The sequence below is a fragment of the Bombina bombina genome, chromosome 6 (assembly GCF_027579735.1).
Source record: "Bombina bombina isolate aBomBom1 chromosome 6, aBomBom1.pri, whole genome shotgun sequence".
NCBI classification, from domain to species: Eukaryota; Metazoa; Chordata; class Amphibia; order Anura; family Bombinatoridae; genus Bombina; species Bombina bombina.
This window is the reverse complement of record NC_069504.1, coordinates 862,207,852-862,223,251: the sequence shown is the minus strand read 5'-3', so window position 1 is coordinate 862,223,251 and position 15,400 is coordinate 862,207,852. Positions and strand designations below refer to the sequence as shown.

The window sequence follows — 15,400 nt, the reverse complement described above, 5'->3', positions numbered from 1 at the left end:
CCTTTTACGGCAGCATACTAGCTCATACATGGTCTGGTTCTATTCAGACAGATAGTGCTTAGGACATATAACTCAGCTTGCTAAGGCACTGTGGCTGAGCTCTGTAGCAACTTAAGGGTTGCAGGTTTGGTCTCCAGTAAGGTCAATAACATGAACAGCGCCTTGAGACCCTTTTGGGTGTTTTGCCGTGCTTTACAAGTACCCAATACATATATATATATTTTATCTGGAACCAGATAGAGACTGGGTTCTTTTCATTAGGAGGGAGTCCTCTCCCCCTAGGAGTGACATCTCCGGTTCAGGAGCAGGGTCTTAGATTTATTTCAATCTGGTTGTGGTTCCCAAGAAGGAGGGAACCTTCTGACTAATTTTAGATTTATAGAATCTAAAACATTACCGTCCTTCTAGGTGGAATCTATTCGTGCCATCCTTCCTTTGATCCAGGAGGATCAATTTCTGACAAGTTTAAAGGACGGGTATCTGCATAGTCCCATCTATGGGATCATCTCAAGTTCCTTTGGTTTGTCTTTCTAGACAAATATTTTTAGTTTGTGGCTCTTCTTTAGGTCTTGCCACAGTTTTCGGAATTTTCATGGTGCATTGTGGCATAATATTTAGATGATATCCTAGTCCAGGCGACTTTGTTACGACAAACAGGTTCGCTCTCGGTCATGGGATATCCTTCCTGCATTCTCACGAGTGGAAGTTAATTCGAAGGGTAACTGAATCCTAAGTTTAAGGTAATTCTGGGATCTATGTTAGATTCCCTATCAATGAGGCCTTTTTCTGATAGAAATCAGGAAGTCAAGGATTATTGATAATTGTCTTGTTCTTCTGCACTCTCTTCGGACACTCAGTGCTTGGAGGTATTCGGGCTGATGATGGCAATGGAGATTATACGGATTTGTCTCTGTGAATTAAGGAGACAAAGGATTCTCTTTCATGAGGGTTATCTCTGGATTATCTTTCCCAGGTAACCTGCTCTCTCAGTCCTTCTTGGATGATTGTGACAACAAACACCAGCCTTCTAGGGTGAGGGGTAGTCTGGAGTTCCCTAAAGGTTCAGAGAGTTTGGACTCAGTCAGAGTCTGTTCTTCCTATAATCATTCTCGAGCTGAGAGCGATCTTCAATGCTCCTCTGGTCTGGCCTCAGTTAGCCTCGGTCCAGTTTATTAGGTTCGAGTCGGACTTCATAACTTCAGTGGCTTACACCGATCATCAGGGAGGAACGAAGAGTTCCTTAGCGATGACTGAGGTAACCAGAATAATCCAGTGGGTGGAGGCCTACTCTTGTTGTCTATAGGTGATCCATATCCCAAGGGTGGACGTCTGGGAGGCGGATTTCCTGAGCAGGCAGACCTTTCATCCGGGGGAGTGGGAACTCCATCCGGAAGTGTTCTCCAATCTTATTCTCCAGTGGGGTCAGCCGGAAATTGGATCTCATGACATCTCTTCAGAATGCCTAGCTACCGAGATACGGGTCGAGGTCCAGGGACCCCCAGACGGAAATCATAAATGCTCTGACGGTTCCTTGGACCTTCAGTCCAACAAAAACTATTGGCCCCATTTGCTCTTCTTCCTGACATCTCTGTTTCCCGTTGAGGAAGGATGTTCTGAATCAGGGGTCCTTCCTTCACCCAAATCTAGTTTCTCTGAAGCTGACTGCTTGGAGATTGAACGCTTAATTTCATCTAAGCGGGGATTTTCTGATTCGGTCATAGAGACCATGATTCAGGCTCGTTAGCCTGTAACTAGAAGGATTTTCCATAAGATTTGGGGTAAATATTTCTATTGTTGCGAATCCAAGTGCTACTCATGGAGTAGAGTTAGGATTCTTAGTATTTTGTCTTTGTCCAAAAGGTTTTGGAGAAGGGTTTATCAAACTCCCTAAGGGGTCAAATTTTGGCCTTATCTATTTTGTTACTCAAATGTCTGGCAGATGTCCCAGTAGTACAATATTTTTGTCAGGCCTTGGTCAGGATCAGGCCTGTGTTCAAACCAGTTACTCCTCCATGGAGTCTTAATTTAGTTCTCAAAGTTCTTCAAAGGGATCTCTTTGAATCTAGGCGTTATCTTGGTTAGTTGTTATCTTGGAAAGTTTTATTTCCTGTTGCTATTTCTTCTGCTCGCAGAGTGTTAGAGCTTTAGACATTGCAGTATGAGTCCCCTTACCTTATTTTTCACTGTGATAAGGTAGTTTTACGTACTAAATTAGGATTTCTTCCTAAGGTTATTTCTGATTGGAACATTAACCAGGAGTTTGTTGTTCCTTCCTTGTGTCCTAATCCTTCTTCTTTGAAGGAACGACTTCTGCTCAATTTGGACGTGATCCGTGCTTTAGAGTTTTACCTGCAGGCGACTAAGGACTTTTGTCAGTCTTCTTCTTTGTTTGTGGTTTTCTCAGGAAAACGTAAAGGACAGAAAGCTACGGTTACTTCTCTTTCTTTTTGGCTGAGGAGTGGCATACGTTTTGCATATAAGACTGCTGGACAGCAGCCTCCAGAGAGAGTAACGGCTCACTCCACGAGGGCGGTTGCTTCCTCAAGGGGATTAAAAAATGAAGCTTCTGTGGAACAGATTTGCAAGGCTGCAACTTGGTCCTCTTTTCACACTCTTGTCTGAGGCCGTTTTTTGGGGGGAAAGGTTCTTCAAGCAGTGGTGCCTTCCGTTTAGGTTCCCTGTCTTGTCCCTCCTGTATCATCTGTGTACTCTAGCTTGGGTATTGAATCCCATTAGTAATTAAGATGATCTGTGGACTCATCGGCCTAGATTTGGAGTTTGGCGGTAGCCTTGAAAACCAGCGTTAGAGACTCCTAACGCTGGTTTTAGGCTACCGCCGGTATTTGGAGTCAGTCAAAAAAGGGTCTAACGCTCACTTTTCAGCCGCGACTTTTCCATACCGCAGATCCCCTTACGTCAATTGCGTATCCTATCTTTTCAATGGGATCTTTCTAACTCCGGTATTTAGAGTCGTGGCTGAAGTGAGCGTTAGAATTCTAACGACAAAACTCCAGCCGCAGAAAAAAGTCAGTAGTTAAGAGCTTTCTGGGCTAACGCCGGTTCATAAAGCTCTTAACTACTGTGCCCTAAAGTACACTAACACCCATAAACTACCTATATACCCCTAAACCAAGGCCCCCCCACATCGCCGACACTCGATTAAATTTTTTTAACCCCTAATCTGCCGACCGCCACCTACGTTATCCTTATGTACCCCTAATCTGCTGCCCCTAACACTGCCGACCCCTATATTATATTTATTAACCCCTAATCTGCCCCCCACAACGTCGCCGCCAGCTACCTACACTTATTAACCCCTAATCTGCCGTCCGCACGCCGCCGCCAGCTACATTATAGCTATGTACCCCTAATCTGCTGCCCTAACATCGCCGACCCCTATATTATATTTATTAACCCCTAATCTGCCCTCCCTAAAATCGCCGACACCTAACTTCAATTATTAACCCCTAATCTGTCGACCGAATCTCGCCGCTATTCTAATAAATGTATTAACCCCTAAAGCTAAGTCTAACCCTAACACTAACACCCCCCTAAGTTAAATATAATTTAAATCTAACTAAATAAATTAACTCTTATTAAATAAACTATTCCTATTTAAAACTAAATACTTACCTGTAAAATAAACCCTAATATAGCTACAGTATAAATCATAATTATATTATAGCTATTTTAGGAGTTACAATTAAACCTTACACTACACTATCAATAAATAAATTAAATAAAATACCTACAATTACCTACAATTAAACCTAACACTACACTAACAGTAAATTAATTAAATACAATACCTACAAATAACTACAATGAAATAAACTAACTAAAGTACAAAAAATAAAAAAGAACTGTTACAAAAAATAAAAAAATATTTACAAACATAAGAAAAATATTACAACAATTTTAAACTAATTACACCTACTCTAAGCCCCCTAATAAAATAACAAAGCCCCCCAAAATAAAAAATGCCCTACCCTATTATAAATTACAAAAGTTCAAAGCTCTTTTACCTTACCAGCCCTGAACAGGGCCCTTTGCGGGGCATGCCCCAAGAAATTCAGCTCTTTTTCCTGTAAAAAAACACATACAATACCCCCCCAACATTACAACCCACCACCCACATACCCCTAATCTAACCCAAACCCCCCTTAAATAAACCTAACACTAAGCCCCTGAAGATCTTCCTACCTTGTCTTCACCTGACCGGGTATCACACCGATCCATCCTGGCTCCGATATCTTCATCTAAGCCCAAGCGGGGGCTAGACATCCATCATCCGACGGCTGAAGAAGTCCAGAAGAGGCTCCAAAGTCTTCATCCTATCCGGGAAGAAGAGTAGATCCGGACCGGCAACCATCTTCTTCCAAGCGGCATCTTCTATCTTCATCCGATGAGGACCGGCTCCATCTTGAAGACCTCCACCGCGGATCCATCTTCTTCCGACGACGACTTCCCGACGAATGACGGTTCCTTTAAGGGACGTCATCCAAGATGGCGTCCCTCGCATTCCGATTAGATCAGCCAATCGGATTGAACTTGATTCTGATTGGCTGATTCCATCAGCCAATCAGAATATTCCTACCTTAATTCCGATTGGCTGATAGAATCCTATCAGCCATTCGGAATTCGAGGGACGCCATCTTGGATGACGTCATTTAAAGGAACCGTCATTCGTCGTCTAGTCGTCGGTTGAAGAGGATGTTCCGCGTCGGCTTGGAAGAAGATGGTTCCGCTCCACTCCAGAAGAAACAAGATTGAAGATAGGCCTCGATAGAAGACTTCATCCAGATGATGGACTTCCGACTTCATCCAGATGATGGACTTCCGACTTCAGCCCGAGGATGGATTTCTTCAGTCGCCGCTTGGATCCAGACTTCAGCCCGAGGATGGACGTCACTCTTCAGCCCCCTGCTTGGGCTTGGATCAACACTTCCGAGGCTTGGATCAAGACTTCAGAGGACGGATCGGTGAACCTGGCAGGGTGAAGATAAGGTAGGAAGATCTTCAGGGGCTTAGTGTTAGGTTTATTTAAGGGGGGTTTGGGTTAGATTAGGGGTATGTGGGTGGTGGGTTGTAATGTTGGGGGGGGGGTATTGTATGTTTCTTTTTACAGGCAAAAGAGCTGAATTCTTTGGGGCATGCCCCGCAAAGGTCCCTGTTCAGGGCTGGTAAGGTAAAAGAGCTTTGAACTTTTGTAATTTAGAATAGGGTAGGGCATTTTTTTATTTTGGGGGGCTTTGTTATTTTATTAGGGGGCTTAGAGTAGGTGTAATTAGTTTAAAATTGTTGTAATATTTTTCTAATGTTTGTAAATATTTTTTTATTTTTTGTAACTTAGTTCTTTTTTATTTTTTGTACTTTAGTTAGTTTATTTAATTGTATTTATTTGTAGATATTGTATTTAAATAATTTATTGATAGTGTAGTGTTAGGTTTAATTGAAGGTAATTGTTGGTATTTTATTTAATTAATTTATTGATAGTGTAGTGTTAGGTTTAATTGTAACTTAGGTTAGGATTTATTTTACAGGTAATTTTGTAATTATTTTAACTATTTTAGCTATTAAATAGTTCTTAACTATTTAATAGCTATTGTACCTGGTTAAAATAAATACAAAGTCACCTGTAAAATAAATATAAATCCTAAAATAGCTATAATATAATTATAATTTATATTGTAGCTATATTAGGGTTTATTTTACAGGTAAGTATTTAGCTTTCAATAGGAATAATTTATTTAATAAGAGTTAATTAATTTCGTTAGATTAAAATTATATTTAATTTAGGGGGGTGTTAGTGTTAGACTTAGCTTTATGGGTTAATACATTTATTAGAATAGCGGTGAGCTCCAGTCGGCAGATTATGGGTTAATGTTTGAAGTTAGGTGTCGGCGATGTTAGGGAGGGCAGATTAGGGGTTAATACTATTTATTATAGGGTTATTGAGGCCGGAGTGAGGCGGATTAGCGGTTAATAACTTTATTATAATAGTGGTGCGGTCCGGTAGGCAGATTAGGGGTTAATAAGTGTAGGCAGGTGGAGGCGACGTTGTGGGGGGCAGATTAGGGGTTAATAAATATAATATAGGGGTCGGCGGTGTTAGGGGCAGCAGATTAGGGGTACATAGGGATAATGTAAGTAGCGGCAGATTAGGGGTTAAAAATAATATGCAGGGGTCAGCGATAGCGGGGGTGGCAGAATAGGTGTAAGGTTAGGGGTGTTTAGACTCGGGGTACATGTTAGGGTGTTAGGTGCAGACGTAGGAAGTGTTTCCCCATAGCAAACAATGGGGCTGCGTTAGGAGCTGAACGCGGCTTTTTTGCAGGTGTTAGGGTTTTTTTCAGCTCAAACAGCCCCATTGTTTTCTATGGGGGAATCGTGCACAAGCACGTTTTTTAGGCTGGCCGCGTCCGTAAGCAACTCTGGTATCGAGAGTTGAAGTTGCGTTAAATATGCTCTACGCTCCTTTTTTGGAGCCTAACGCAGCCATTCTGTGGACTCTCAATACCAGAGTTATTTTAAAGGTGCGGCCAGAAAAAAGCCAGCGTTAGCTACGCGGGTCGTTACCGACAAAACTCTAAATCTAGCCGATCGTGTCTTAAAAAAGAAAAGAAAAATTTTGCTTACCTGATAATTTTTATTTTATTTTTACACGATGAGTCCATGGCCCGCCCTGTTCTTTTAGACAGGTTATGGGTTATTGTAAACTTCAGACAACTCTGCACCTTGGCTTTTCCTTTTTCTTCCTAACTTCGGTTGACTGACTGGAGTGGGAGGGAAGGGAGGAGATATTTATCATCTATGCTGTGGTGCTCTTTGCCTCCTCTTGCTGACCAGGAGGTGAATATCCCATAAGTAATTAAGATGATCCGTGGACTCATCGTGTCAAAAAAGAAATACATTTATCAGGCAAGCATAAATTTTCTTTTTTCATTGACCAGAGCATTAGAAACAGCTGCTTTCTATATAATTTTTTACCCTATCATTTCCTTGACTCTCCATCCCCTACTTTGGTAAGTTTCTTTGTGGGGCATATGATATATATATAGACTTCTAATGTACAGATCAGTATGTACAATAAACTGTAAAAAGACGTCACATATTTACTAGTGAATATTTAATGTAATAATAAAGATGGGGCCAAACAGAGGTTACATTAGGACTGTCCTACAATTATTCTTAGATGAATAAAGTACAAGTAACTAAGAAATTACAGAAAAACAAGGTGAATGCTGAAAGCCGTTTGCTTTTTCCTTGCCTATAGTAGCATTTTGCATTAAAGAATATGAGCACTTTGAGGTCCTCTCTATCACATCTTCAGTGTTATTAAGTTTTGTTAAAGGGCCATAATACCCAAATGTTTAAACACTTGAAAGTGATGCAGCATAGCTGTAAATAGCTGACTAGAAAATATCTCCTGAACATCTCTATGTAAAAAAGAAAGATATTTTACCTCAAAAGTTCCTCAGTAGCCACCTCCCATTGTAAAGGATTTCTAAGCAGCATATTAGTGTGTCTGTCCTGGGACATCTGAAAGGATGAGCATCGTGAACTCTCATATTATTTCACCAATCAGGTAAAGGAAGCTTACTATGAAATCTCATGAGAGTTAAGTCAAATCTCATGAGATCACAGTAAGAGTTCATGACCTCAGCACTGCTGATGCTGATTGGCTGCTGTTCATTTCTTCATTTTTTTATTTTTTTTTTACCTGCAGCTGGGAGCAGGTGAAGTATAACTTTTCACACAGAACTTACTCTGCTGAGCTGAGGAGATTGTGAGGTAAAATATCTTCCTTTTTTACATAGAGATGCTCAGGTGATATTTTCCGGTCAGGTTTTTACAGTTATACTGCATCATTTTCAAGTGATTTAGCATATGAGTATTATGTCCCTTTAAGCTTACTTGTGCCACCGTGCTTTTTTCCATTCCCTATGAAATTGGCAAATCATGTTTGGATAGTTAACACATTGCAGGTAGCTATCTATCTATCAGTCATTTGTCTGTCTATCTATGTATCTATCTATCTATCTATCTATCTATCCATAGTGTATTGTATGTTGCTTCTATAGCTTTTCCCTTTTAACTGAACACATTTCTTCCTGTATCTCATTCATGCTTCTTATACTCCATATAATCATTGTTTATATGTAAATTATCATGCAGATTCCGTGCAGGGGTAAAGGATTTGGAAGTGATGATGCAGAATCTAATCAACACAGCTTTTGAGACAGTCCGGGGAGTCAAACAGGGGGTGGAACTCTTGGATGTTTTTCACAGTATGTCTTCTCGGGAGGTGAGTAAGCAAGAGAGTTTAGTTTGAGATATAAAATAGCCAGGCAGTCTAAAACAGAAGGCCAAAGAATGCTTACAACATATTCAGGCTCCTATGGTTTATAGAACTAGAAACAACATCATCAGCAAGGACGTAGCTTTGGCTGACCTGAATGAAATGTATGGTAAGTTATATGTGGATCGGTTTGTCCCTAGAAAGAGTTATAAAAAATGCAATTAGTTTATATTATTAGTATTATTCTTATTATCATTTATTTGTGTAGCGCCACCAAATTCCGTAGCGTTTATATAGTTAAGACCATTAAGCCAGACCTTGAAATTGAAATTTGGGAGTGCAAAAGTGACTAGAACTAAACATTTCTAGAGCTGTATGCTAATTTACAGATCATTAGCTAGACCACATCTTGAATACTATGTACAGTTCTTGAGACTGTATCTCCAGAAGGATGTAAATAAACTATAAACTATTCAAAAGAGGATCACTAAAATGGTACATGGTCTAAAAAGTAAAACTTGCAAAAAAGAAATTACAAGACCTTACTCTGTATAGTTTACGGTACAGCAGGTAGAGAGGTCATACTCAATGAGCAATGTATCACTCCAAAAGTGCGCCCAGGAGCTGGTAGAGAGTGAGTTAACGGCCAGAAGACCATGTGCAAATGTTAGGATGTGAGCCATACGCAATAGGTACAGAGGAGGTAGAATGCAGTGCCTGGGAAAAGGTTCTAGAGGAGGTCACAGCTCTCCATGAGATAGCCAACGGTTACGATGAATAGCATGATCTCCCATACAATATGAGTTTTCCAGTTCTAAAGGATTGCAAGTGTACGTGGCGGGCTTTACAAACCTCACCCTGCCTTGTGTCTGTCCCTCAGCAGAGATAATAGGAAAAGGAACTGCAAATTAATTATTTTTTTGCTAACAAAGTGACAGTGGCTATCTGTGTCTGTTCCAGTAACATGTTTTGGTTGACTCATCCAAATAAGGCAAATGGTGAGTGGAGATTGTCTATTGAAAAACAGTTGCAGAAAACTGGGTACATTCATATTTTAGCACTTAGCATATTAATTTATTGCAAAATATTGTAGTTGCAATGTAGTTACTGTCCCATAAGTCTTTTCCCATATTGAGATGCATATTGTTACTGTGCCTGTTTATCTGATCTCTTATTATTCTTAATGGATGGATTAATCCTGAAATAAAACAGAAAATGTATGTTTTTGCATTATTTACTGAATTAATGGTTTGAGATTATAGGTGAGATTATAAATAATATTTGAAACTTAAAAGAATTACTTTCTATTATAATTTTTAAGCTAAACAACTAACATATTAATGTTAATAAACATTAATTAAAACCTACTGACCTATATTTTCTCCAAAACAAAGTTTCATAACGTTCTAAAAGTTATATCTTTTATTCGCCGATGATGTCACGTTATCCTGCCCACTATTTTTAGCACTGCATGTTCAAAATACTTAAACCAATAACTTTGTGTTTAAAGCGCCATTTTGAAACCTAGGTATTGTAAACGGATTGGTACAGAGCAAAGGATACCCACGGAGTGGGTTTGGAAAACAATTAAATTTGCAGACAAGATTTCTGATATACGGTAGAGATATGTTAATGAAATGCTATTTATAAAAAGCGTATTTGGGGTAGTTAGTTAGTAACAGGCATAGAAAATATTTACTTACAGTGGCCCTTTAATGTCATGTATAACTTTATATACAGTACATTCATTAAATCTAGCTTCATGCATTTTAATGTTCTATTACTTTACATGTTTTTATCATATATTCACTTTTTTTTTTTTTTTTAATTATTGTGCATTGCTTTGACGGTAACTACAAGTTTAATTAAAAAATGTTTATTAACCCCTTAATGACCACAATGTACCCTGTATGTCACTGGTCGTTAAGGGTTTTTTAAGGACCTAATAGCACAAGTCTAGCAAGAACAAGCTATTAATGCCCTCCCTCCAGCATTCTTTGTGGAATAGAGCAGTCTCAACGCTGGTGGCAAGACTGCACTATAAAACAATCAAATCCCAAAAAAAGGCCAGTGACATACAGGGTACGTCGCTGGTCCTTAAGGGGCTAAATACACAAAATTATTTGTCATGACCTCTATACTTACCAGTTCATCCCCTCATCGAAGCAGCATATTTTTCATGTTCCATAGGGAAGACCTGTTCGCCTCAATAACACTTTTTTTTTCTATGAATCCTTGATAAGGTACTTACACTTTGAGGCCTATTTATCAAGCCGTCAACCGCAAATACACTGTAATTCCGCAGCGTAATTGTGGCAAGCCTGATTCGCCTTATTTATCAAAGCCTACAGACCGGCAAAAGTCAAAATTTGTGACGTAACATACCATCCGCCGGTCTCAGTCCGACACAGATCGATGCTTACGTCATTACAGATGTTCCGAATACAAATTTGGCACTATCTGACAACTTTTGCAAGTTATCAACCTTCTAACAGGTACGCTCGCCACTATTCCGGCCCAGCGTACCTGCTTTTCAATCTGCCGCCCTGGAGGCCGCAGATGCCATAGGAATCAATGGGAGTCTGAAAGCAGCGAAAGCTTATGTTTGCTGCTGCCCAATATCCCATTGATTTCTATGCTAGAATAAAAGTTATGTTTACACCGAACACCCTAACATAAACCCCTAATCTGCCGCCCCGACATCGCTGCCACCTAAATAAAATGTATTAACCCCTATCCCGCTGGTCCTGGACATCGCCGCAACTAAATAAAGTTATTAACCCCTATCCTGCCGCTCCCGGACCCTGCCCCCACCTATATAATGTTATTAACCCCTATCCTGCCTCTCCCGGACCCCGCCGCCACCTATATAATGTTATTAACCCCTATCCCGCCGCTCCTGGACCCCACCACAACTAAATAAAGTTATTAACCCATAAACCCCTGGGCTCCCACATCACTACCACTTACTAAACCTATTAACCCCTAAACCGCCAGCCCCCCACATCGCCATAAACTGAATTAACCTATTAACCCCTAAACCTAACAACCCGCTAACTGTACATTAAAATTACATCATCCCTATCTTATACTAAATTTAAACTTACCTTTAGATTTAAATTAACCTATATTAAACTATTAATTAACCTACCCTAACTATTATACTACAATTACATTAAACTATATTAAACTATTAATTAATCTACCCTAACTATTATACTAAAATTACATTAAACTATATTAAAGGGACACTGAACCCAATTTTTTTTCTTTTGTGATTTAGATAGAGCATGAAATTTTAAGCAACTTTCTAATTTACTCCTATTATCAAATTTTCTTTATTCTCTTGGTATCTTTATTTGAAATGCAAGAATGTAAGTTTAGATGCCGGTCCATTTTTGGTGAACAACCTAAGTTGTCCCTGCTGATTGGTGGATAAATTCATCCACCAATAAAAAGTGCTGTCCAGAGTCCTGCACCAAGAAAAAAAGCTTAGATGCCTTCTTTTTCAAATAAAGATAGCAAGAGAACAAAGAAAAATTGATAATAGGAGTAAATTAGAAGGTTGCTTAAAATTACATGCTCTATCTGAATCATGAAAGAACAAATTTGGGTTCAGTGTCCCTTTAAACTAATAATTAATCTACCCTAACTATTATACTAAAATTACATTAAACTACAAATTAAATTAACTAAATTACATATTTAAAAACCTAACCCTATTCAAATAATTTAAATCTACTATTAAAAATTACAAAGTTACAAAAAACTAACAACTAAGTTACACAAAATAACAAACACTGTTACAAAAAAAAAATTTATAAAATATTTAAACTAATTACACCTAATCTAAGAGCCCTAAGAAAATAAAAAAGCCCCCCCCCCCCAATAAAAAAAAACCCTAACCTACAATAAACTACTAATGGCCCTTAAAAGGGCCCTTTGCGGGGCATTGCCCCAAAGAAATCAGCACTTTTACCTGTAAATAAAAATACAAAGAACCCCCCAACAGTAAAACCCACCACCCACACAACCAACCCCCCAAATAAAATTCTATCTATAAAACCTAAGCTCCCCATTGCCCTGAAAAGGGCATTTGGATGGGCATTGCCCTTAAAAGGGCATTTAGCTCTTTTTCCGCACAAAGTCTCTAATCTAAAATTAAAACCCACCCAATAAACCCTTAAAAAAACCTAACACTAACCCCTGAAGATCCACTTACAGTTTTTGAAGACCCAACATCCATCCTCAACGAAGCGGCAAGAAGTCCTCAGCGAAGCCGGCAGAAGTCTTCATCCAAGCGGGCCGAAGTCTTCATCCAACCGGGCAGAAGTCTTCATCCAGACTACATCTTCTATCTTCATCCATCCGGCGCGGCATCTTCAAGACATCTGGCGAGGAGCATCCTCCTCTTCCGACGTCTTCTGGAACAATGAAGTTTCCCTTTCAATGACGTCATCCAAGATGGCATCCCTTACATTCCAATTGGCTGATAGAATTCTATCAGCCAATCGGAATTAAGGTGGAAAAAATCCTATTGGCTGTTGCAATCAGCCAATAGGATTGAGCTTTCATCCTATTGGGTGTAATTAGTTTAAATATTTGATCATTTATTTTTTATTTTGTGTAACTTGGTGTTTCTTTTTTTTTTGTAACTTAGTGTTTGTTATTTTGTGTAACTTAGTTGTTAGTTTTTTGTAACTTTGTAATTTTTAATAGTAGATTTAAATTATTTGAGGAGGTTTAGGTTTTTAACTACTGTATATAATATAGTTAATTTAATTTGTAGTTTAATGTAATTTTAGTATAACAGTTAGGGTAGATTAATTATTAGTTTAATATAGTTTAATGTAATTTTAGTATAATAGTTACGACAGGTTAATTAGTAGTTTAATATAGTTTAATGTAATTTTAGTATAATAGTTAGGGTAGGTTAATTAATAGTTTAATATAGTTTAATTTAATTCTAAAGGTAAGTTTAAATTTATTATAAGATAGGTATGATGTAATTTTAATATAAAGTTAGCGGGTTGCTAAGTTTAGGGGTTAATAGGTTAATTTAGTTTATGGCAATGTGGGGGGCTGGCGGTTTAGGGGTTAATAAGTTTAGTAAGTGGTAGTGATGTGGGAGGCCAGGGGTTTAGGGGTTAATACATTTATTTAGTTGCGGTGGGCTCCGGGAGCGGAGGGATATGGGTTAATACTTTTATTTAGTTGCGGCAGGGTGTGGGAGCAGCAGGATAGGGGTTAATAACTTTATTAGAGTTGCGGTGGGCTCCGGGAGCAGCGGGATAGGGGTTAATAACTTTATTTAGTTGCGGCGGGATCCAGGAGCGGCGGGATAGGGGTTAAACATTTTAGTATTGTGGCGGTGCTTAGTGACAGGATATAAATAAAGCTAGGAAAAAGCCGAATAGCAGCGAGATCGATAACTGTTAGTTAACAGCAGTCCGCTGCTCATCGCCCCATACTTGGTGCGCGGCTTTTTGACAGCGTATTCAGGTCTACAGACGCGATGTCAGGCGAGTGTATTGATGCCGGCGAATGCAGCACAGTTGACGGCTTGATAAGTAGGCCTCTTTGTGTTGGCTATCTTTTTATTTTAGGTATATTGTGTTGGGATTATGTGAAGTACTCCATTCCCCTTGCTAAGTTAGTGTACAAATTGCATTCTTTAAGGGGCGCTATGAATATTGTAATGTTGGCATTATTTATTTGTTTATTTCTTTCCAAAGGTAGGGAGAGTCCACTCATTCCTTCATTCCTTACAACATTTGGCCACCAGGAGGCAAAGACACCCCAGCCAAAGGCTTAAATATCCCTCTCACTTCCCCCATCCCTCCAGTCAATCTTTGCCTTTCGTCACTAGTGGAGGATGGCAGAGAAGTGTCAAAAGATACGGATAGACCTTTAATGGGTATTTTCCCTTCAAGTGAGGACTGGAGTTTAAAGTAATCATATAAACCTCTCAGTGAGAGTATTGATGAATGTTAGAGTCTGGAGATGCAGGGAAAGTTTTTCTGCAAATCGATCCATACTATCTATCTAACAGCTCCTGGGTAATCAGTGTTAACGAGTTACACTGCTTGCCTTGTTACACTCAGATCCCTGTCAGAACACTGCGGCAAGGCTGTCACACTTGAGAGGCTGTACCTGTTCCACAGCATAGATCCTGGAGGGTAAGTCCGCTTTATTTTGATTTAGCAGGGACTCCTATTATTAACGGTCACAGTTTGACTCCTCATAACCTTTATAGGATCCGGGGTTAATATCTCACTAGTTAGGAGATTATTTTGGAACAATTTGTGGAATTTATGTACTGCTTTGTTCCCTAAGGAAAACTTGTGAAGGTTTGGGCTCAATTATACTGGGTACTTTCGGCAATGGAACTTTCTCAGACAGTTTTCACTTTCGTTTTTATGAAGTTGCGCAGCTTCTAATAGCTTTGCGCGCTTTCCTCATAGCAGGGGAGGTCTCTACTTGTGCACCACGTGATCGGATGCGGCTAAATTAGTTTCCCTTACAATCCTGCTGCAGGAACTCTGGAAGTCCTACGGAGAGCGTATTTTATTGTTTGTCTGGGTCTAGGAGGTGATGAGTGCCCCAGCCACTGGGGTTATAAAGGTGCCTCTTTATTATTAACGCCGTTTTCTTTTGTTTGACTGTTTACTTACTGTGGGATTGCATCTCCAGCAATGGAGGACTCTGAGATTAACACTTTTTAGAGGGTTCTGTACCTTCTATATTAATTCATAATACCTGTTTATGTTGTGAGGAGGCTGTGGTTTGTCCACCTGCTCAATTTTGTTCCAATTGCCTGGGTCTAGGAAGTCTAAGAAGGGAGTCTAAGAAGGGAGCTAATTCTGTTAATTAGTCCCTCTGAGGCATCAACCTCTCAAGACTCTGTGGTCCGGGAGATTCCTACCTGTCAGGTTATGTGGAGGAAAAGTTCTTTACACAGTGAATCACAACTGCAGACCCTGAATATAAGTAGAAGTACTAGGTTAATTTTAGAAAGACTCCTGCTATCTTGTTACAGGAGTAGGATGATAGTCCTTACAGGCAGAAGTAGGCTGAGAGAGGCGTTTGTGTAATGGC

At 39.5% G+C, this 15,400-nt stretch overlaps 1 protein-coding gene across 1 annotated transcript in view; it reads left to right on the top strand.

The window, feature by feature from the left end:
* The window catches only part of DNAH2 (dynein axonemal heavy chain 2), a 456,831-nt gene that overhangs the window by 106,214 nt on the left and 335,217 nt on the right, over positions 1–15,400 (top strand). The window contains exon 10 of the mRNA XM_053719507.1: positions 8,179–8,308. Within this exon, the coding sequence (XP_053575482.1) occupies positions 8,179–8,308 (130 nt within the window). The remainder of the gene's footprint in view (positions 1–8,178; positions 8,309–15,400) is intronic.